Source organism: Cottoperca gobio, chromosome 8, assembly GCF_900634415.1.
Source record: "Cottoperca gobio chromosome 8, fCotGob3.1, whole genome shotgun sequence".
NCBI lineage: Eukaryota > Metazoa > Chordata > Actinopteri > Perciformes > Bovichtidae > Cottoperca > Cottoperca gobio.
In genome coordinates, this window is record NC_041362.1 from 23,173,404 (window position 1) to 23,196,837 (window position 23,434).

Genomic DNA, 23,434 nt, shown 5'->3' on the forward strand with positions numbered 1-23,434 from the left:
AAGACGCTTTACAATAGAGAAACAGACATATACAAAGTCGTACACATACAAGATGCAAACAGAACAGAGAGCAGGTAAAACTAGTCATGAGATGGGGGGGTCAGCAGGGGAAAGCAATCAGGGGGGCAATCAGCAAGAGGTGGGTTTTAAGGGCTTGTTTGAAAGATGGTGATGGACTGTTTGATGTTGTTTAGGAGGGCATTCCAGAGGGAGGGTGCAGCAGCTGAGAAGGCCCTGTCACTACAGGTCCGGAGTTTGGTCCTGGTGGTCTTTAGGGTGTTTGCCTCTCCGGACCTGACAGGTAGGGACGTGGCGGGGGAGGAGTTCAGAGAGGTAGGGAGGGGCCAGGCGAGTGATGAGGGCATGGATGAGAGGGTCGGAGGCAGGAATTGTTCCTGAGGTGGAATAAAGCAGTTGTTGATGTGGTTGGCATGGGGAAGGAACGAGAGGGTGGGGTCGAGGATCATTTCGAGGTTGTACGTTGGAGAAGAACTGGGCGGAGCGGGGAAGGGAATTTGGGCCTGATTTGTTGCAGTTGAGTTGAAGAAAGTTCAATAATCATCATCGGGTCCATATCACATGTACCAGAGCCAACAGCTCTTGAGCGAGGGTTTCAGCCTTACAGGTCAAACATTACCTGTTTGTGAGTTTACAGCAGATAAAACATATTTTCAGTGTTAAATAGGATGACTTTTCCTGAACTGACCCTGCAATTAGGGAGAATCAATCACTGATCCTATTTTATGATTTTACAAAAACTGTGCAACACCATCATGTTCATCAGGGTACAAAGATCGTCTTTGTACCCTGATGACATTCATACAATCATTTACTCATAAAATCAATGATTTATAGAAACTATAAAGTAAGAACTGCCGGATTCTTGTGCATTGGCAGTGTTCCTCGTATCCCACACGACTCACTTCAACACCACATTTGTTAATGTTAAAAATGTAATGCATGTCAGTAGCCTACCCCGATATGTCTCTTTGCTGAAGCCTTGCATAAAGCTCCTGCAGCACATGTTAGAAGGTGCTCAGCAATGCTGGATTATCAGATGGGCAAAGCAGGCTCCTTCCTCTGGGCAGACTTCCAGATTCACTCTGTGTCAGTTGGTTTTTGGTAATAAAATTACTTTCAAATTTGAGAGGGAATTTTCACCACTACAGTACAACATCCACTGCATTGTAACACACCGGTTTAACGTTGTGGACCATCTTATAGCGAGGCCCTGTGCCCATATAGCACCTCCATTACTTTTGTTCATGTTGTTCTCACATAAAATGCCTTTAAGTTGTGTTTCATCAAACTGATGTATAGAACATGTTGGGCCAGGTAGTATTCCAGTACAGGACTGCCGTGGGGTCCCACAGCAAAATATAATAAAGCTGGCCCAACATTGACCCAACAGCAATTATTCTGCCCCTAAATAAGGATCGTAAAACATCTTCAAAGCTCATGTTTGTACACTGGTATGTCATACACTTCCTAAAGTTGGAGTTCAAAAAATGTAGTACAATGTTTCCTAATTATTATAATTCTTATTATGAAGATACTTTAGTAACTTAGGCTAAATGTCCAACGTTTCTCAAAGCAGGTTTAAGTAAGTTATACAACTGTTTTCAAAGAGTGAATGGTACGCTTCAGGATAAGTACCATTACTTTCAAATTAACCTTAGAAACTGCCTGTCCCACTTTTTATTTTAGTAACAACACAAACAACTATTAACAACCACAATGGTGTTGTAAAATTAAGCCGACACATTTAAAGGCACCAGACAAACTAGTAAAAATTCAGTAAAGGAAGTTAATAAAAAAGGAAAATGATAAATAAATCAAAAATATAATTAAAAACATGTGAATAAGAAAGGACATAAGGGTTTTCGGATAGACTAAAAGTAAATGGTAAGATTCAGCAGTCTTTTAGTAACTTTTTTCTTTATGAGAGTAATATTATTTAGGCTCAGTTCATTGTCTCTACCTGTCATACTTAGTCTTTGACCTCAGGCTAACCCGAGTTACAATCTACAAACCAATTTAACAATTCCACAGCTTCCCAAATCATCTGTCAGAGAACAACAGGCAGGGTCATGCTGTGAAGTGTCACATGTATCATCATTGGACCTGAGCTGCAGGTTGCAGAGCTCAGAGCTTCATTACCTGCACAGCATAGCAGTCATCAAATGTAATTTGAACGTACTAAGTTAATAAGCTAACGATTTTATACCACTTGGTGAAACATAGTAATTTCTCTCTCTCTTTAAATAGAGTCCAAGAAATGAAATAGACATGCACCTTCATTGAATCCAATCTGAAAGATGTTTTTAGTATTCTGTTCTGCTTGAAGCTCTCCAGTTGTGTGCAACGTGTTTCCAGAGGTGTGTCGAGATTTTGTCCGTTTTCCCTCTCGAAATTAGATTTGGCGTATTGTATGTTTAATATGAGAGTATGAAAATGATAGGGACACAACAGAAACACATATGTAATGCTGTCCTTTGTGAATGTTGGGGCTGTCAGAGGGCTGATCGAACCGTGTGGCAATTTCTTAAGACAGGTTTGTGGTGCTGTAGTTTACTATACTGCAAATACAGCTATATAGGCTGTATATGAGTGGACAAAATAACAAGAACACAAATGCATGCATGTTTAAATATAGCAGATAAAAGGTGCCCCTCAAATAAAACACTGAGGAGTTAAACTGTTATCTGCCGCTGCTTTCCGAGCTTTTGACGTTTTCACTTCATTCGTTGACAGAAGTTGTTTTCCCTAAATCTGTCTCGACCACCTGAATGTTGCAGCAGAAACTGAGACTCGTCAGACCAGTCAATGTTTTTCCATTCTTCTATTTTCCAAATTCGATGAGCCCGCGCCAGCTGCACGCGTTTCCCTGCTGGTGGCTCCCTGTGGTCTTCTGCAGCTGTAGTCCACCTGCTGATTAACAACTTGCTGCTCAACTGTTTAGTGTTCTTCAGCGTTTACACACTTATTTTATTTTTACACACTTATTATTTGGCAAACTGAAGTTTTGGCTGTAACTTGACAGCCTGTCCCTGACTGGGGGATGCAGTTACACCATTGGCCCTTTCAACATCAATAGGCATGAACAGTACTGAATTTGGTCGTCAGGAGGCTTTTACAGCGAGGGGTGGACAGTCCCCCATCACGTCCTCAGGAACATATTGACTATACACGTTTCGACCTATTGTAGTTTTTCCCTCTAGCCTCGCAGGGTTTGTCACCCTTCCATGGCATAAAAAAAACGTATGCATTTATATCCATATTCTATCCTTCCCTATCGTCTGTTCGTCAGGATGGCCGTCTGACACTTTCTGAGATGCTTGACAAGATGGACTACATTATGACCAGCACCATCACCGACTATGGAGGCATGAGGGTGGACGAGCACGATGAACTGTGAACGGTGTACCACAGCACAGGAGGGATGGTGTTTTGCAAATATATCTAGCTTTTAATAAATAACAACCTCCAACTGACCAATAAGAGCAGTTTGGATTCAGAAAGTGGCATTGCAGCCCTGCTAAGAGGAGGCCTTACCAGCTACATGTTTAGAGAAACACTGGAACTTGTCTGACGCTGTATATGGATACTGAATTTTATCTCTGAAACTACATACAATAAAAACTATTTCCATATGTTTGAGGTTCTTTCTTGAAATGATCCTTAACAGCTGACATCGTTCTACTTACGTTCGGTCAAAAATAAAGTAATATGCAGTCAAAGGTATACAAAGATTTAGAAGTCTAAAATACACCAGACAGACAAACAATGACTAATATTCACTTTAATGGGAACTAGTGCCTGAAACATGAAGTAATCACTGGCATGGCCCTGAACATCAGATTTGACAGCTGAGCAGCTTAAACTAACATCTCATCATCAGGACATAAAGGAAGGTTTATAACCAACAGCTTTAGAGGAGAAAATCTTCTGCCAATGATCAGTTCTGTAGAATGAATGGAATAATTCTGTCTTATATAAACACAAACGCAAAATCCACTTCTTTAAAATAAACTAATTCAGGAGGGAATTGGGAATCCATTATTTAATCATCTGTGATGGAAGAAAAATCACCTACAGGAACAAGAAAAATAAGCCAGAAAACAACAATGGCTATCAAAACAAGTTAAAGTTGTTGACACACTGGAAGAAGGAGTCCATCACAAAAATATATCACCCTTTAACACTCAGTAATGAGGGTGCACATAGAATCATTGCCCTCACTCTCAAACTTGCATCACTGGACGAGCCTCTTTGGCACGGAGGTCAACCCCCGAGGCAGCGAAGCCGGTTCCTCCCTGTCAGAACATCAGCATCACTTTAACACTGACAAGTTAACATCAGAGTACAGTTTGGAGACATTAGTAAATCCTGTTTCTGCATGAGCCTGCAGGAGTGCTGCTGTAATAGGGGTTTCAGAGAGTGAGCCATTACTGATGTCTCACCTGGCAACATTTTGAGGCAGAAAGAAATAATAATTAGAGTTTTCAAGAATTAAGTCATAATAATAAAAAGAAAGAAATGAGTCAGAATAGAACAAGTTTGCTTCGAGTCATAAGTGCATGTTTTAGCATTTAGCTCCCCCCGGAGATTATTAAATCCAACAAACCCCCCCCCCCCCCCGATACATAAGTACACACATACCCTCTGCAGCGGGATGATGTCTCTGTCGGACAGTTTATCTCCATTCACAGGGTCCAACATATCCTTCTTGATCAACTTCTCCACACACTCCTGAGTCACCACAGTACCCCTGGACACAGGACAGAGAGTGTCAGTTATCCCCTCAAGGTCCTCCCAGAGAACAAGTATGAATCTGGGTGTCAGAGAGAAGGTAGACATGTTGACACTCACGAGGGTCGCAGAACAGCACAGGGAACACTGTTGCCCAGGACGTCTCTGGTTACCGCACACACATACCTGTCCTGAAGAGACAAGACATGATGATACTACCAATAGTGTAGAGGACATGATGTCACTGCATGCTTTATCAAATGTGATGGAGACGCTGAGATGCTGCTCTGTGTTCCATCATCGTATCCTCAATATATTGGCTTTTTTGGTCAGACAATAACTTTTTTGGACATTTTGCAGAATAAAATGATCAAGATGACCACTTTTGAGTCATGGTGCTAATAAACTGACCTGGCGGGTGAGCAGGGCCACTCGGTCCAGGCTGGAGTCCAGCCTGGTGAAGCGCACTGTGACAAGCTCATTCATCTTAATGGGCCGTCCTGACATGGGACATAACACAGACTTGCTCTGACAGACATTAGGGAAGGAGAGAAAGGGGGAGCAATTAAAAAAAGTTTCAGCTGCACCTTGCATTTCATATAATATTACTTCAGTCCGGCAGGAAAAAAGCTGATTGTGCAGCGACAGCCAAGGACAGATTTCAAGCCAGGGTCAACCTGCCTTCTGCTTTAAAACAGTGTCAACATTAAACAGATACACAAAATAAACAGAGAGAATATCATGACATTTAAAGATAACAGGTGAACCTGGTCTCTCTCACTCACACACACACACACACACACACACACACACACACACACACACACACACACACACACCACACACCACACACACACACACACACACACACACACACACACACACACACACACACACCACACACACACACACACACACACACCATGATTGAAGCATTAATTAATGACACCAACCTAGACATCAGTTACATCTTCTATGAATACAATCTCCTTTTGAAAATATTGAAAAAACATGTAACTTGCTGGCAATGAATGCTTCCGTGACCACTGCCCAATCTGACATAGTAGAAGAAGAAACTCACTGGTTTCTTGAGTAAGGTGGGCTTGGACACTGGTGTCAGAGAGGGAACCCAAAAACAGGGCAGGCTCTGGCTGGAAGTGGCAGCTGAAGCAGCAGTGGAGGATTCAGCTGAGCTGCTGTCTGTCCTGCCCTTCTCACTTCCTATGTTCTGCCCTGATGGGAAAACAGTTTATACGGTCTTAACATTGCAAATGTATTTACCTTCACAAATAGTTACAAAATATTAAAAGCAATTAATTGGGAAAACTACAAAATAGTTATTGTCCAAACAACAATATTAAATCCTTGAAGATGAAGACATGGTTGTCAGGGCTCTAAATACTTTGTCCTGTGTGCATGCACTGGTACATTTAACTAAAACAATTTTTTACCCGCAGGATGTGTTGCATTTGTCCTGCTTTGTTGGCACTTCAGCCACAGCCAGTTTAAATTTAGTTTGGAGTGAGACAGTAAATTTGACATGGTCATAGTCCGAGTCATTCTGATGAGAACACTAAAAGATTTCAGCTGCTGCTGTGCTCTCCGTCTCGTCCGTCAGTGTCCTCTTTACGCACACGATACTATCATTTATACATTTGTTTTTCACTGGACGTGTGGCGTGAGAGAAGCACTGTCAATGTGTGAGAAGGCAGCCCTCCAGTTATTTTATTACCCCAGTAAAACCACTGAACAAAAACATTATACTTGTTTTGTTTTTTTCTATTACATTGTTGTTTGTGTTATGACCACAAAATTGCAAATTACATAAACTAAAGAGTCTGAGCTTCATTCAAACGCAATATAGGGGATCAGTGACAGAGCAGGCTTCATGGCTGAGACTCAGACATTTCAAGCATTTCCATGTGGTTAACTGCTTTTTCCAAATTCAGACCTGTTTTTAAAGTTGTCTTCTGTGATCCGTTCACAAAGTGCAGGTGTGAATGCACCCAACATGCATTGAGGACGCATTCAGACCCGTTCGCTCAGACCACATTCAGAGGTGGCTGCATGCGTGTTGGCGAATGCGTCCTCCACATTGAAGGCCTACTCAATTGACGCGTCTGTGTATAACTGAGGAGGGAGGTGATCCACAAATGCTTGTGATCCCATATTCATTCTCCAGTGGAGCTGCTAAAACGGAGGAGACAGGTGAAGTGAAGATAACGTTGCCGGTTATTGTTGTCATTTGGAATGCAGTTAACAGAACAGTCAGAATTTAGAATTTTCCATATTTGGAAAATCCTTAAGACATTTTGTCATATATGAATTTGCATACGACAAAATGTCTTAATGCCTATGGAGACGCATTCTAATGCCTATGGAGACGCATTCTAATGCCAGGTGTGAACTGACGTACTAATGCCGCAATCACACCGGACGTTAAGCTCATTTTTGCCTGGCATTACTCGTGTGAGTTTGACCTCAGCATCATTTCTTTTCACTCGCTTCACTCACGCTAGATGCCCCGGGGCTTACCTCCATGTAAAAACAACAACATTTCATCAACCATGGCCGAGTAACTACTATTGCTGAGTTGTACAGCAATGGAAGTCCTACATACGTTGGTAAATCAAACACAGTCATGTCTGGGTTCATAACATCAACCTGAGGCTCACACAGCTCAGTGAACTCAGCTGTATTCACTGTCTCTAGCAAGTCATTAGTCGGATGGATTAATCTGGTTTACTACAGAAATATAGATTTGGCTGTTATTTAATTGCAATAAACTTATTAAATGCCAAAAGATTTGTAAAAAACCTGAATTAGTGCTTTGTCAAGCCTGTCTTTGTAAACAATGTGCTTCACACCGGACACAAAGAGCTTTAGAGCTATCCACTCATGATGGGATGACAAAAGACGCGTGTTAACACCAGGTCTGAGACAGGGCTCGTGGTATACTGGAGGCAAACGCCACGGACACGTACCAGATGTGAATGGGTTGATGGGTTTGGACACAATGCTGTTCTCTCTGGTTTAAACCTCTCCACCCTTTCTCTTTCCACTGACTTGGACTCAAGTCGGCTGTTGCTCTTCTGTGCTTGCTTCTGCTTCTCATAAGCCTAAAGGAGGAAAACACAACTGATTGCTCATCCTTCTATTAAAGAACAGAGAAATCACCTTTAATTAATACTTCTATATTTTACAGAAAGAAGCAGAAGAATTTTTGTAACACAAAACCACAAAATGTTTTTTACGTCTATAAACACAGAAGACATTTAACTCAAACATGTGTTGTTAAAAGTTAAAAACATTTAACTTTAACATGCACATGAACAATATACCCATCAATACAGACTCCCTGGTGGAAGTTAACTGACTGATAGGCGTCAGTCTCTCACCAAACTAAATGGAGCTTTTCCGAAATGGTCTCCAGAGTGTGTAGATCTTGTTGCAGTGTGTATGGGATAAACAGAGCAATGACGTAAGCTGCCCAGTGATGGTCAGGGGCTGTGTGCCAGTAAAGTGAGTGACTTTCTGTCACCACAAACTTTCTGTGATCGATCATTTTGAATGTCAATACAGCCGAATACACAGCAGAGGTGCTTCTTTTAATCTGGAGTTATGTTCATGTTGTGGAACGCTTTCACACTCAGAACACAACAGATTGTCAACAGGTAGTATTTATGAGACTAGATTAAATACTATTTTATACTCACTGTTGACTGACAAGAGAAACTGAAAAATATAATTGCACACTCTTTGAAAGTGGCTGGCTGTGATGTACTTTTGTAATTTGCCAAATGAAAAGAGGGCGAAGATGAAGATATTCCTCTGTTGTTCGGTTGTTCCACAGTGGACGCAGGTCTCTACAAAATCAACCTGGAACAATAGTATGGACACAAGTCGTTGGACGGCAAAGTGTGGACGTGGTCAGAAAGCAAAGTTCAGGGCTTACCTTCATTTTTTTGGCAGTTTCTGTCTTCTGGTGCAAAATATATTCAAGAATGGCCTGTTTTTCATATAAGAAAACCATCTGGACTGTAAACAGCAACAGAAAACCAGACAAAAGCTGTTTACATACGTGGCACATTTTAGTGTTATGCAGTATGTTGTGTGTATGTTGGAGAAAGAAACATACGTCACCACAGGATCCTGACAGGGCTGCAGGGACAGGCAGCAGCAGTCAAAGTCTTTGATCGCATCTTTGCCTAGTCGAATGCTCTGTGTTCCATAACCAGACGCCGCTGAGCAGGAGAAGAGGCACATGTCATGCTAATGTCATGCATGTTGGATAGGAAGATTACACAGAAAATGTTGTCCAAGAATAAGTAAATCAATGTGGATATTCTCTTCTGCCTGCAATGAGTTCCATCTACAGGAAAATACATTTGTGGAATATGTGGACGTTAAATATATTTCAAATTGAAGTATCATTGTTTTAATTCATCGAACTGGAAAAAATAGACTAATTTGACTCCTAAGTCTCCTAAATCTAAGTCTTTGTTTGAAAATGTTGCCAAGCTGATGTTTCTGGTGTTATCAGGACAAGTTAACATGAATCCAAGATTTGTTTCACAAACATTGTGGTTCTGGTGATTTTGATCAATCACACAAATCATGCATGAAAATATGTATGCATTCAGACGTTCTAGCGAGCAGAAATGACTTGTGGTAGCTTAGGTGAAAAAGTCAGGTACATCTGTCCTGCAGACACACCTGCTATCAAAAGAAAAGAAGAGAAAAGAAAGAAAAGGAAATTCCACTGAGTCTAAATTACCTTAAAGCAAGTTAGAGAAAAAGAGTGAACTTTCACTGCATCTTAATGAAATTTGGATCGTGTTTGTACCTGCAAGGGTGTTTATGAGACTGGTGCTGCTCTTTAGAGCGGCACTTACAGACTTATTGTAGAAAGGAGGGACGCACTTGATAATAAGTAATTCGTCCCACACAAATTATATACTGTGTATTATCGATATCCCTTGAAGAGGACAATTACTTGTATGGAACTGTGTTGGAAGTCAGTTTTCATATTTGACCTGTTCTCACCTGTATCTTTCTTTTTTCTCGTGGTATGTGTAGACAGCTCCGGCCGTACAGTTCTTTCCATGGCGAGTCATTGTACTTAAATGTGCTTATCTAGAAGTGTTTAAAGAAAAAAATATGTGTTACGTAGCTGGGAGCATTGATGCTATTATGCTAACATTAGCTGTCAAAGGTATGCATACAGAACATAAGCACAAATGAATGTATTCAGAAAACGTTACATTACAAAAAGACAAAACACGAGCCGTGGCTGAAGAACAGCTTTTTAAACGAGTCATTACCAATGCTGTTCGGGAAGAAATGTGAGTTTACCAAGCTCCAAAACATCGGCCGAACAACCACTACTGCTGCTGCTGCTGCTAGCCTACTACTGCTGCTGCTACTACTACTACTACTACTACTACTGCTGCTACTATGATTCTGATTATTATTATTACTTCTTCTTCTTCTTCTTCTTCTTCGTCGTCGTTGTCGTGGCTTTCTTCTTGTCCTGCTTCCGCTTCCTTCTCCTCCTTCTTATTCTTGGATTGCAATACCAACCGCCACCTACCGTACCGGAGTATGTAGAGCAGGTAGTCTGTAATAAGAAAAGAGAGAAGAAAAAAAAAGAAACTATATTCTATTATACAATCATCACACTTTATTAGTTTCCTAGTATCCCTTCCGAATCCCATTCTCGTCCAGGCCGCACTCTGCAAATTTACACTCTCTTCGTTATATTTCACACTGAATCTTGAATAGAACTAATTTCTCTATTCTACTTTTCTTTAAAGGGACAGAGTGTAGGATTCGGCGGCATCTAGTGTTGTGGTTGTAGTTTGCAACCAACTGAATACCCCTGTGGTATCTTTCAGGACCTGTTGGACTCCTGAACTCATCCTCCACATTCCAGCACAAACATTGTTTTTTGTAATTTTATGTAGCAAAATGGGGTTCGTAACTGCATTTCGCTGCACAACCCTGTGTTGTACATAGGAAACGAGAACCGATACTTCAGTACCAAGTCAAAGCCATAATTCTGAAACGTGACGGTACTCATCGCGTCCTTTTGTCCAAAGGACAAAATATGTGTCCCTGGGAATGCACTTAAACAAAACTCCTAAATTGTACGAAACCTATTTTTTCCCCTGATATATGCTAGACTTTTTGTAACTCATATGTGTCTTAAAATTGGACCCACATACAGACTCCCTGGTGGAAGTTAACTGACTGATAGGCGTCAGTCTCTCACCAAAACTAAATGGAGCTTTTCCGAAATGGTCTCCAGAGTGTGTAGATCTTGTTGCAGTGTGTATGGGATAAACAGAGCAATGACGTAAGCTGCCCAGTGATGGTCAGGGGCTGTGTCCAGTAAAGTGAGTGACTTTCTGTCACCACAAACTTTCTGTATCGATCATTTTGAATGTCAATACAGCCGAATACACAGCAGAGGTGCTCTTTAATCTGGAGTTATGTTCATGTTGTGGAACGCTTTCACACTCAGAACACAACAGATTGTCAACAGGTAGTATTTATGAGATAGATTAAATACTATTTTATACTCACTGTTGACTGACAAGAGAAACTGAAAAATATAATTGCACACTCTTTGAAAGTGCTGGCTGTGATGTACTTTTGTAATTTGCCAAATGAAAGAGGGCGAGATGAAGATATTCCTCTGTTGTTCGGTTGTTCCACAGTGGACGCAGGTCTCTACAAAATCAACCTGGAACAATAGTATGGACACAAGTCGTTGGACGGCAAAGTGTGGACGCACACACACACACACACACACACACACACACACACACACACACACAACACACACACACCACACACACACACACACACACACACCATGATTGAAGCATTAATTAATGACACCAACCTAGACATCAGTTACATCTTCTATGAATACAATCTCCTTTTGAACATATTGAAAAAACATGTAACTTGCTGGCAATGAATGCTTCCGTGACCACTGCCCCAATCTGACATAGTAGAAGAAGAAACTCACTGGTTTCTTGAGTAAGGTGGGCTTGGACACTGGTGTCAGAGAGGGAACCCAAAAACAGGGCAGGCTCTGGCTGGAAGTGGCAGCTGAAGCAGCAGTGGAGGATTCAGCTGAGCTGCTGTCTGTCCTGCCCTTCTCACTTCCTATGTTCTGCCCTGATGGGAAAACAGTTTATACGGTCTTAACATTGCAAATGTATTTACCTTCACAAATAGTTACAAAATATTAAAAGCAATTAATTGGGAAAACTACAAAATAGTTATTGTCCAAACAACAATATTAAATCCTTGAAGATGAAGACATGGTTGTCAGGGCTCTAAATACTTTGTCCTGTGTGCATGCACTGGTACATTTAACTAAAACAATTTTTTACCCGCAGGATGTGTTGCATTTGTCCTGCTTTGTTGGCACTTCAGCCACAGCCAGTTTAAATTTAGTTTGGAGTGAGACAGTAAATTTGACATGGTCATAGTCCGAGTCATTCTGATGAGAACACTAAAAGATTTCAGCTGCTGCTGTGCTCTCCGTCTCGTCCGTCAGTGTCCTCTTTACGCACACGATACTATCATTTATACATTTGTTTTTTCACTGGACGTGTGGCGTGAGAGAAGCACTGTCAATGTGTGAGAAGGCAGCCCTCCAGTTATTTTATTACCCCAGTAAACCACTGAACAAAAACATTATACTTGTTTTGTTTTTTTCTATTACATTGTTGTTTGTGTTATGACCACAAAATTGCAAATTACATAAACTAAAGAGTCTGAGCTTCATTCAAACGCAATATAGGGATCAGTGACAGAGCAGGCTTCATGGCTGAGACTCAGACATTTCAAGCATTTCCATGTGGTTAACTGCTTTTTCCAAATTCAGACCTGTTTTTAAAGTTGTCTTCTGTGATCCGTTCACAAAGTGCAGGTGTGAATGCACCCAACATGCATTGAGGACGCATTCAGACCCGTTCGCTCAGACCACATTCAGAGGTGGCTGCATGCGTGTTGGCGAATGCGTCCTCCACATTGAAGGCCTACTCAATTGACGCGTCTGTGTATAACTGAGGAGGGAGGTGATCCACAAATGCTTGTGATCCCATATTCATTCTCCAGTGGAGCTGCTAAAACGGAGGAGACAGGTGAAGTGAAGATAACGTTGCCGGTTATTGTTGTCATTTGGAATGCAGTTAACAGAACAGTCAGAATTTAGAATTTTCCATATTTGGAAAATCCTTAAGACATTTTGTCATATATGAATTTGCATACGACAAAATGTCTTAATGCCTATGGAGACGCATTCTAATGCCTATGGAGACGCATTCTAATGCCAGGTGTGAACTGACGTACTAATGCCGCAATCACACCGGACGTTAAGCTCATTTTTGCCTGGCATTACTCGTGTGAGTTTGACCTCAGCATCATTTCTTTTCACTCGCTTCACTCACGCTAGATGCCCCGGGGCTTACCTCCATGTAAAAACAACAACATTTCATCAACCATGGCCGAGTAACTACTATTGCTGAGTTGTACAGCAATGGAAGTCCTACATACGTTGGTAAATCAAACACAGTCATGTCTGGGTTCATAACATCAACCTGAGGCTCACACAGCTCAGTGAACTCAGCTGTATTCACTGTCTCTAGCAAGTCATTAGTCGGATGGATTAATCTGGTTTACTACAGAAATATAGATTTGGCTGTTATTTAATTGCAATAAACTTATTAAATGCCAAAAGATTTGTAAAAAACCTGAATTAGTGCTTTGTCAAGCCTGTCTTTGTAAACAATGTGCTTCACACCGGACACAAAGAGCTTTAGAGCTATCCACTCATGATGGGATGACAAAAGACGCGTGTTAACACCAGGTCTGAGACAGGGCTCGTGGTATACTGGAGGCAAACGCCACGGACACGTACCAGATGTGAATGGGTTGATGGGTTTGGACACAATGCTGTTCTCTCTGGTTTTAAACCTCTCCACCCTTTCTCTTTCCACTGACTTGGACTCAAGTCGGCTGTTGCTCTTCTGTGCTTGCTTCTGCTTCTCATAAGCCTAAAGGAGGAAAACACAACTGATTGCTCATCCTTCTATTAAAGAACAGAGAAATCACCTTTAATTAATACTTCTATATTTTACAGAAAGAAGCAGAAGAATTTTTGTAACACAAAACCACAAAATGTTTTTTACGTCTATAAACACAGAAGACATTTAACTCAAACATGTGTTGTTAAAAGTTAAAAACATTTAACTTTAACATGCACATGAACAATATACCCATCAATACAGACTCCCTGGTGGAAGTTAACTGACTGATAGGCGTCAGTCTCTCACCAAACTAAATGGAGCTTTTCCGAAATGGTCTCCAGAGTGTGTAGATCTTGTTGCAGTGTGTATGGGATAAACAGAGCAATGACGTAAGCTGCCCAGTGATGGTCAGGGGCTGTGTGCCAGTAAAGTGAGTGACTTTCTGTCACCACAAACTTTCTGTGATCGATCATTTTGAATGTCAATACAGCCGAATACACAGCAGAGGTGCTTCTTTTAATCTGGAGTTATGTTCATGTTGTGGAACGCTTTCACACTCAGAACACAACAGATTGTCAACAGGTAGTATTTATGAGACTAGATTAAATACTATTTTATACTCACTGTTGACTGACAAGAGAAACTGAAAAATATAATTGCACACTCTTTGAAAGTGGCTGGCTGTGATGTACTTTTGTAATTTGCCAAATGAAAAGAGGGCGAAGATGAAGATATTCCTCTGTTGTTCGGTTGTTCCACAGTGGACGCAGGTCTCTACAAAATCAACCTGGAACAATAGTATGGACACAAGTCGTTGGACGGCAAAGTGTGGACGTGGTCAGAAAGCAAAGTTCAGGGCTTACCTTCATTTTTTTGGCAGTTTCTGTCTTCTGGTGCAAAATATATTCAAGAATGGCCTGTTTTTCATATAAGAAACCATCTGGACTGTAAACAGCAACAGAAACCAGACAAAAGCTGTTTACATACGTGGCACATTTTAGTGTTATGCAGTATGTTTGTGTGTATGTTGGAGAAAGAAACATACGTCACCACAGGATCCTGACAGGGCTGCAGGGACAGGCAGCAGCAGTCAAAGTCTTTGATCGCATCTTTGCCTAGTCGAATGCTCTGTGTTCCATAACCAGACGCCGCTGAGCAGGAGAAGAGGCACATGTCATGCTAATGTCATGCATGTTGGATAGGAAGATTACACAGAAAATGTTGTCCAAGAATAAGTAAATCAATGTGGATATTCTCTTCTGCCTGCAATGAGTTCCATCTACAGGAAAATACATTTGTGGAATATGTGACGTTAAATATATTTCAAATTGAAGTATCATTGTTTTAATTCATCGAACTGGAAAAAATAGACTAATTTGACTCCTAAGTCTCCTAAATCTAAGTCTTTGTTTGAAAATGTTGCCAAGCTGATGTTTCTGGTGTTATCAGGACAAGTTAACATGAATCCAAGATTTGTTTCACAAACATTGTGGTTCTGGTGATTTTGATCAATCACACAAATCATGCATGAAAATATGTATGCATTCAGACGTTCTACGAGCAGAAATGACTTGTGGTAGCTTAGGTGAAAAAGTCAGGTACATTCCTTTCACTGCAGAATTGGACAGCTTGAAAGCCCCAATACTGACAGATGAAGCAGCATCTTAAACAGAGAGGACTGAACTGTGTTAGGTATTGTTTTCTGAGGGAAAGGACCTTGGCGTTTCTAAAAACTGTGCAACACACAATATATGACAGTCAGCGTTTGTCTTAACTGATATATGAGAATGATGAGTTTCTGCTCTGAAACATGAAATCCAAACACCAATCTGTCCTGCAGACACACCTGCTATCAAAAGAAAAGAAGAGAAAAGAAAGAAAAGGAATTCCACTGAGTCTAAATTACCTTAAAGCAAGTTAGAGAAAAAGAGTGAACTTTCACTGCATCTTAATGAAATTTGGATCTTGTTTGTACCTGCAAGGGTGTTTATGAGACTGGTGCTGCTCTTTAGAGCGGCACTTACAGACTTATTGTAGAAAGGAGGGACGCACTTGATAATAAGTAATTCGTCCACACAAATTATATACTGTGTATTATCGATATCCCTTGAAGAGGACAATTACTTGTATGGAACTGTGTTGGAAGTCAGTTTTCATATTTGACCTGTTCTCACCTGTATCTTTCTTTTTCTCGTGGTATGTGTAGACAGCTCCGGCCGTACAGTTCTTTCCATGGCGAGTCATTGTACTTAAATGTGCTTATCTAGAAGTGTTTAAAGAAAAAAATATGGTGTTAACGTAGCTGGGAGCATTGATGCTATTATGCTAACATTAGCTGTCAAAGGTATGCATACAGAACATAAGCACAAATGAATGTATTCAGAAAACGTTACATTACAAAAAGACAAAACACGAGCCGTGGCTGAAGAACAGCTTTTTAACGAAGTCATTACCAATGCTGTTCGGGAAGAAATGTGAGTTTACCAAGCTCCAAAACATCGGCCGAACAACCACTACTGCTGCTGCTGCTGCTGCTGCTGCTGCTGCTGCTGCTGCTGCTGCTACTCTACTACTACTACTACTACTGCTGCTACTATGATTCTGATTATTATTATTACTTCTTCTTCTTCTTCTTCTTCTTCGTCGTCGTTGTCGTGGCTTTCTTCTTGTCCTGCTTCCGCTTCCTTCTCCTCCTTCTTATTCTTGGATTGCAATACCAACCGCCACCTACCGTACCGGAGTATGTAGAGCAGGTAGTCTGTAATAAGAAAAGAGAGAAGAAAAAAAAGAAACTATATTCTATTATACAATCACACTTTATTAGTTCCTAGTATCCCTTCCGAATCCCATTCTCGTCCAGCCGCACTCTGCAAATTTACACTCTCTTCGTTATATTTCACACTGAATCTTGATAGAACTAATTTCTCTATTCTACTTTTTCCTTTAAAGGGACAGAGTGTAGGATTCGGCGGCATCTAGTGTTGTGGTTGTAGTTTGCAACCAACTGAATACCCCTGTGGTATCTTTCAGGACCTGTTGGACTCCTGAACTCATCCTCCACATTCCAGCACAAACATTGTTTTTTGTAATTTTATGTAGCAAAATGGGTTCGTAACTGCATTTCGCTGCACAACCCTGTGTTGTACATAGGAACGAGAACCGATACTTCAGTACCAAGTCAAAGCCATAATTCTGAAAACGTGACGGTACTCATCGCGTCCTTTTGTCCAAAGGACAAAATGTGTCTGGGATGCATTAAACTCACTATTGACGGAACCTATTTTTCCCCTGATAATGCTACTTTTTGTACATCATATGTGTCTTAAAATTGGCAGGAGGAGAGCTAGTAAACGTTGGTTGTTAGCTGTTAGCTGTTGGCAGCCGGTGGAGTGAGGTTCCCTAGAGTTGCAATATGGTGTGAGGTGAGGCTAATTAGTGGCTAATTGCTTTTATAAAAGGGTTACTACATATACCAGGTAAGGTTCCCTAAAATAAACACACAGCAACAAAAAATGAAATCATTTATTGCCAACAAATAATCATTCTATCTCCAGGTAATGTAGTTCAGCGACATAGCAGAATGGTTGCCAAGCAACACACAGATGCTGTGGAGCTTGATTAAAGATCGGAGTGATTGTTAAAATGTATCTGGATATTCTCAATCATTTTGTAAATGTTGAAGTAGTGTTCAATCATGTTAGCACTCTTCTTTGCTGCTACAGCCGTGTTTGTCTCTGGAAAGGTGCAGGCTCCCTAGTATAACATTATCACACGTTAGGAGAAAGACAAACGGTGCAGTTATTATAACCATACGTATTTACCATCGGCAACTATTATGCTCACTGTAACTAGAGAAAAGTGGGAATAATAGGCTGGCTACACATAAAAACATGCAAGCTAGTTTAAGTTACATGTTCATTTTCCACAGATGGTTGGCGTAGCAGCTCAGCCAATCATAAACAAGGTCCAGAACTATCTGTTTTATAATAATAATAATAATAATAATAATAATAATAATAATAATAATAATAAAAATAAGCTTTATTTGTATAGCACCTTTCATACAAGAATTGCAGCCCAAAGTGCTTTACAGCAAAAACATAACAATTAGTACAAGATTAGACAGAATAAGAGCATTTACAGTACAATAATATTTACTTAATAATAATTACATAACAGTGTTGATGTAAATGAGTCTGAAGTACCATTACAAAAATAGCAGAATTAAAATAGTATAAAATAGAAGAATTAAAATAGTATAAAAATAGCAGAATTAAAATAGTATAAAATAGCAGAATTAAAATAGTATAAAAATAGCCAGAATTAAAATAGTATAAAATAGCAGAATTAAAATAGTATAAAAATAGCCTGAATTAAAATAGTATAAAATAACATTGGAGATCATGCCGTACTTAATGACCCTCCTGCCGGGAAACCACATTATTAGGTCTCGGCCTGTTCGTTAGATGTTTTGTGTTACGCGTGGAGTCACACAAATTGGCTCCACGGTTTGTGGGCCCGTTCCCGATCTCCAGGGTCATCAATCCTGTAGCAGTGAGGCTGCAATTACCACAGTCCATGAGAGTACACCCCACCTTTCATGTGTCTAGAATAAAACCTGTGAAGGAGAGTAATCTGGTTCCCACAACCAAACCCCCACCTCCCCCCCGGTTCTTCGAGGGGGGGAACGTCTACACGGTCAAGCGTCTCCTGGCGGTGAGAAAGAGGGGCAGGGGTCGTCAATACCTGGTGGATTGGGAGGGGTATGGTCCTGAGGAGAGACAGTGGGTGGCTACCAAGAATATTGTGGACCATACTCTGATCCAGGATTTCCACCGCCAGCATCCTGATGCACCTGGGACGTCAGGTGCCGTCCCTAGAGGGGGGGTACTATTAGATCTCGGCCTGTTCGTTAGATGTTTTGTGTTGTGTTTGTACTTCCTGTTTTATTTTGTTAATTACCTGTTCTCTGTTGTTTCTACTTCTTACCCCCAGATGTGTCCTCACCTGTGTCTCGTTCCCTCTCACTTCTTGGTGTGTATATAGAGTCTGTTTTGTTTGTCTCTCGTTGCCAGTTCGTCTTCGTACTTCGATGTCAAGAGTTCCAGCATTAGTCCCGTCTTCCTGTTTCCCAAGAGTTTGATTCCCCAGCTTCCTCGACCTTGTTTCCGTGACTCGATTCTGCCCTTGCCTGGTCCTTGTCTGCTGTGCTGAGTATCTGCCCGTGTACCAAACCTGTTTCCGTGACCCGACTCTACTCCTGGATTACCCCTTGATACTTTATATGTTCAACTGTCTATGCGTGTACCATAGCAACTGCAAAGTTTTCAGTAAAGACCATTTCCATTCAACATTTATCTGCCTCTGTGTCGTGCAATTGAATCCCACCTCCCTTCTGTCTTGATCGTACCGTTACACACATTCATCACACCATTCTTGTAAATGTTTTAAACTATCAGGGCCATATTTTGATATACATTCTTTTGGCAAAATCTTGATTAAAGCCCGCTTCATAAACAAACCCCTGTTTGTTAAGTTTCGGTTAAAGCCAGTTCTCCAATATATTCTTTAAGCTTTCACTTTTCCACTAATTGTGTAAAGAACATGTAAACACATATTATAATATAATGTTATCATTATGTGTTCAATTGATACAGCAATTAAAATAGATATTAGAGATGGAATTTTGACTTCTTTATCTTCCTAACATAAAACTGTATGCAAACAGTGAAGGAGTTCATGTTGAAGTACATGGGATTTATTGTTTTCTTTTAGTTTTTACCGTGATACAGAATTGGTATGGAGAAAATACGAATTGTACTGGTATTGGTATGAACGACTACATTTCTGGTATAGTGGCATCCCTAGTATGATGACAGTAAATGATCCTTGTATCCTTCACCTCGTTCATTGACCATCCTCACCATAACACAACTTTAGAAGCAACAAAATGCAGGCCTAGCGGCTGAGTTACCACAGTCCCTTCAGCTAACATAAAGCGTGGAAAGGCCCTCTCTAGAGGCAGAGTTGGGTTTGTCCGCTCTGAGCTCCTGTAGAAACATGGTGGTGCAACATGGACCCGCTCCCTTCTAAAGTTCTTTTTGATTAATGCTTTACCGTCCCCTTTACCAAATGGAATGTCCATTATATGCCTCAAATGTAGTGATATTTTAGATATCCTGATTGTAAATTATCTGGCTATTCCCAACTTCTGAATTCAAAATAAACATTAAACATTTTCAAACATTAGATCTTCCCTGATTGACTTAATAGTCTGTAAACTTAAATAAATTGATGCAGAGTCTATAGACAGCCCCACCCTGCCTGGTTAAAGCGTTAACGTTGTATGTGTTGTCAACTGTTTTGTTTAAAGGTACTGTACATTTGACCCCAAACTGTCAGGACAGACAGACGAGGACCCAGGAGCGCAATTTCGACATCAAGGTTTTATTGAAAACACACACACACAACAGGGCCGAATGAGGCACGGCAGTAGTACAGTTCAGGGATATTCTAAACTTGTAGTCGTAAGGCGGAAGGCAAGTCGGGTTTACCGGGGCTGGAGATCAGAGTAGTAGTAACAGATCACAGATCAGGAGTCTGAGCAGACAGGTAGACACTTAGGCAGGCAGGCAGGCAGGCAGGCAGGCAGGCAGGCAGGCAGGCAGGCAGGCAGGCAGGCAGGATTTCCGATGTAGGCTTGCAGATGATCTGACAAGTGTGGACAGGCAGGGAGAGGGCTCATGACAGGACCCCCCCCCCCCCCAAGGGACGACTCCAGAAGTCCCCAAGAAACACCACCAAGCCGGGCGGGAGGAGGGGAAGCCGGCGGAGGGTCAGAATTCCTCAGAGTCCATATCCTCAGCGGCACCGTCTCCATCAGAAGACTCGACATCCGAGGGCCCCAGCTCAGAACCAGGTTCAGGGTCAGTACTAGACACCGGAGCAGGGGCAGCAGGGCCTGGATGTGGATCTACATGGCAAGAAGCCCTGCGCCGACCCCGTCGGAGAGATGGCTGGTCAGGGTGTTGGCGATGGAATTCAGTGATGAGGGCCGGATCCACAATTCTTCCAGCGGGAACCCAAGACCTCTCTTCAGGACCATAACCCTCCCAGTCCACCAGATATTGGATGCCCCTACCCCTTCGTCGAGAGCGGAGCAGTCGCCGGACCGTGTAGACGGGGCCACCGTCGAGGAAGCGCGGAGGAGGAGGCGGTGGTGCTGCTGGGACCAGTGGGCTCTCATGTACAGGTCTGAGCTTGGAGACATGGAAGGTGGGATGTACCTTCATGGTCTTGGGTAGCAGTAGTCGGACTGCCGTAGGGCTGATGACCCTCTGTATGGGAAAGGGTCCAATGAAGCGAGGCGCCAGTTTCCGCGACTCCACCCGCAGTGGTATATCTCGAGCCGACAACCAGACCTTCTGTCCGACATGGTAAACTGGTGCTGGGGTCCTCCTCCGGTTAGCTCCGATAGCATAGCTTGCACTGGACTTCAGGAGTGTGGCGCGAGCCTGGGCCCATGTGCGGCGGCAGCGGCGGGCATAGGCGAGCGCAGAGGGACAGGTAGCATCTCCCTCCTGACTGGTAAACAGAGGTGGTTGATATCCATAAACACATTGAAAGGGGGAGAGTCCGGTGGCAGAACTGGTGAGTGAGTTGTGGGCATATTCTACCCAGAGAAGATGTTGGGCCCAAGCACGGGGGTTGCGTGAGGTCACACACCTCAGTGCCTTCTCCAGCTCCTGGTTCATGCGCTCCGTTTGACCATTCGACTGAGGGTGGAATCCCGATGACAGACTGGCGGTGGCCCCAAGAAGGTTGCAGAATTCCTTCCAGAAGGCCGCAGAGAATTGAGGGCCTCGGTCTGACACAATATCCCTGGGCAGACCATGGACTCGAAACACATGTTCCAAGACCACCCGGGCGGTCTCCTTTGCAGTTGGCAGCTTTGGGAGGGGCACGAAGTGGGTCATTTTACTGAAGCGGTCAACGATGGTGAGGACGACAGTGTTTCCTTCAGATAGCGGAAGGCCCGTAACGAAGTCCAGGGAGATATGGGACCAGGGTCGCATGGGCACTGGCAGAGGCTGGAGTAACCCAGCTAGGGGCTGACTGGGGGTCTTGTGCTGGTTGCAAGTGGGGCAAGCTCTAACAAACTCCTGGATATCTTTTCTCATCAACGGCCACCAGAAACGTTAGGAGAGCAGATGGAGGGTGCGTGTGATTCCGGGGTGACAGGCCAGGCGAGAGTCGTGCCCCCACTGAATCACCTGAGACCTCAGATCTGCTGGGACAAAGAGACGGTTAGAGGGGCATGCACTGGGGCCCGGCTGGTTCCGGATGGCTTCTCTGACCTGCTCCTCAATGTCCCAGGTCAAGGCAGCAACAACACAGGGGCTTGGGAGGATGGTTGTCGACTCCTCATTGGATGCCTCATCCTTCTGAAACATCCTGGAGTGTGCGTCGGGCTTGATATTGCGGGAGCCAGGACGGTAGGAGAGCGTGAAGTTAAAACGGGTGAAGAATAATGACCACCGACGCTGGCGGGGGTCAGCCTCCTGGCTGTCTGGATATACTCCAGGTTTTTATGGTCTGTCCAGACCACAAACGGAACTTTAGACCCCTCCAACCAGTGGCGCCACTCCTCGAGGGCGAGCTTGACGGCCAGTAGCTCGTGGTTGCCGATGTCGTAGTTGCATTCTGCTGGAGTCAGTCTACGGGAGTAAAAGGCACAGGGGTGCATCTTGCCATCCTCTGCTTCTCGTTGGGAAAGCACTGCTCCAACTCCTACATCCGAAGCATCCACCTCCACCACAAACTGCCGTCCAGCGTCAGGCATTTGGAGAATAGGGCCTGAGGTGAAACGAGCTTTGAGGGTCTTGAAGGCTCTGTCCGCGGCTGCTGTCCACTGAAACGGCTGTTTCACGCTGGTCAGCGCAGTGAGTGGTGCTGCCACTGTGCTGTAACCCCGGATGAATCTCCTATAAAAGTTGGCAAACCCCAGGAACTGCTGCAGTTTCTTACGGGTCTCTGGAACCGGCCACGACACCACAGCAGACACCTTTGCAGGATCCATTTGAACGCTGCCTTCGGTCACCACATAACCCAGGACAGACTTGGCGTGGAACTCGCACTTCTCTGCCTTCACAAAGAGAGAGTTCTCCAGCAACCGGCGTAGCACCAACTGGACATGGTGAGTGTGTTCTGTCTGAGTTTTTGAAAAGATCAAAATGTCGTCAAGGTAAACGAAAACAAACTTATTGAGCATGTCTCTGAGGATGTCGTTTACCAGCGCCTGGAACACTCCCGGGGCATTGGTGAGACCGAACGGGATGATGAGATATTCGTAGTGTCCTGTTGGAGTGTTGAACGCAGTCTTCCACTCGTCACCCTCTCTCATCCGCACCAGATGGTAGGCATTCCGCAGGTCTAGCTTGGTGAACACTGTGGCCCCTTGCAGCAGTTCAAAGGCAGAGGAGAGTAGGGGTAGAGGATAACGATTCTTCACTGTAATGTCGTTCAAGCCCCGGTAATCGATGCACGGACGGAGAGAACCATCCTTCTTTCCGACAAAGAAGAATCCCGCTCCCGCGGGGGAAGATGATGGACGGATTATGCCGGTGGCCAGT

General features: G+C 42.9%; 1 protein-coding gene and 1 long non-coding RNA gene across 2 annotated transcripts; both read right to left on the bottom strand.

Moving 5' to 3' along the window:
* Positions 1-3,785: 3,785 nt before the first annotated feature.
* Positions 3,786-16,431, bottom strand: nosip (nitric oxide synthase interacting protein). Its single transcript, XM_029437171.1, has 11 exons — positions 16,287-16,431; positions 15,977-16,065; positions 14,848-14,953; positions 14,666-14,747; positions 13,694-13,829; positions 11,900-11,943; positions 5,834-5,965; positions 5,164-5,280; positions 4,873-4,943; positions 4,663-4,771; positions 3,786-4,316 (listed from the first exon to the last, which is right to left on the bottom strand). Exons 2-11 carry the CDS (start codon positions 16,044-16,046, stop codon positions 4,245-4,247), a joined length of 939 nt encoding a protein of 312 aa, XP_029293031.1. The 5' UTR covers positions 16,047-16,065; positions 16,287-16,431; the 3' UTR covers positions 3,786-4,244.
* Positions 8,891-10,330, bottom strand: LOC115011899 (uncharacterized). The gene is made up of 3 exons (XR_003832614.1): positions 10,077-10,330; positions 9,799-9,888; positions 8,891-8,996 (listed from the first exon to the last, which is right to left on the bottom strand). It is a non-coding gene; the product is annotated as an uncharacterized LOC115011899 (long non-coding RNA).
* Positions 16,432-23,434: the final 7,003 nt, after the last annotated feature.

Bases quoted from the DNA above. Each gene is read 5' to 3' on its own strand.
- nosip (XM_029437171.1), bottom strand. From the start codon at position 16,046: ATGACTCGCCATGGAAAGAACTGTACGGCCGGAGCTGTCTACACATAC. The intron at 11,944-13,693 runs GTACGTGTCCGT...TTTTCCCATCAG, and splicing joins CATCAACCCATTCACATCTG to GGCAGAACATAGGAAGTGAG. The intron at 5,966-11,899 runs GCTGAATCCTCC...ATAGGAAGTGAG, and splicing joins GCAGGACAGACAGCAGCTCA to AAGGGCAGGACAGACAGCAG.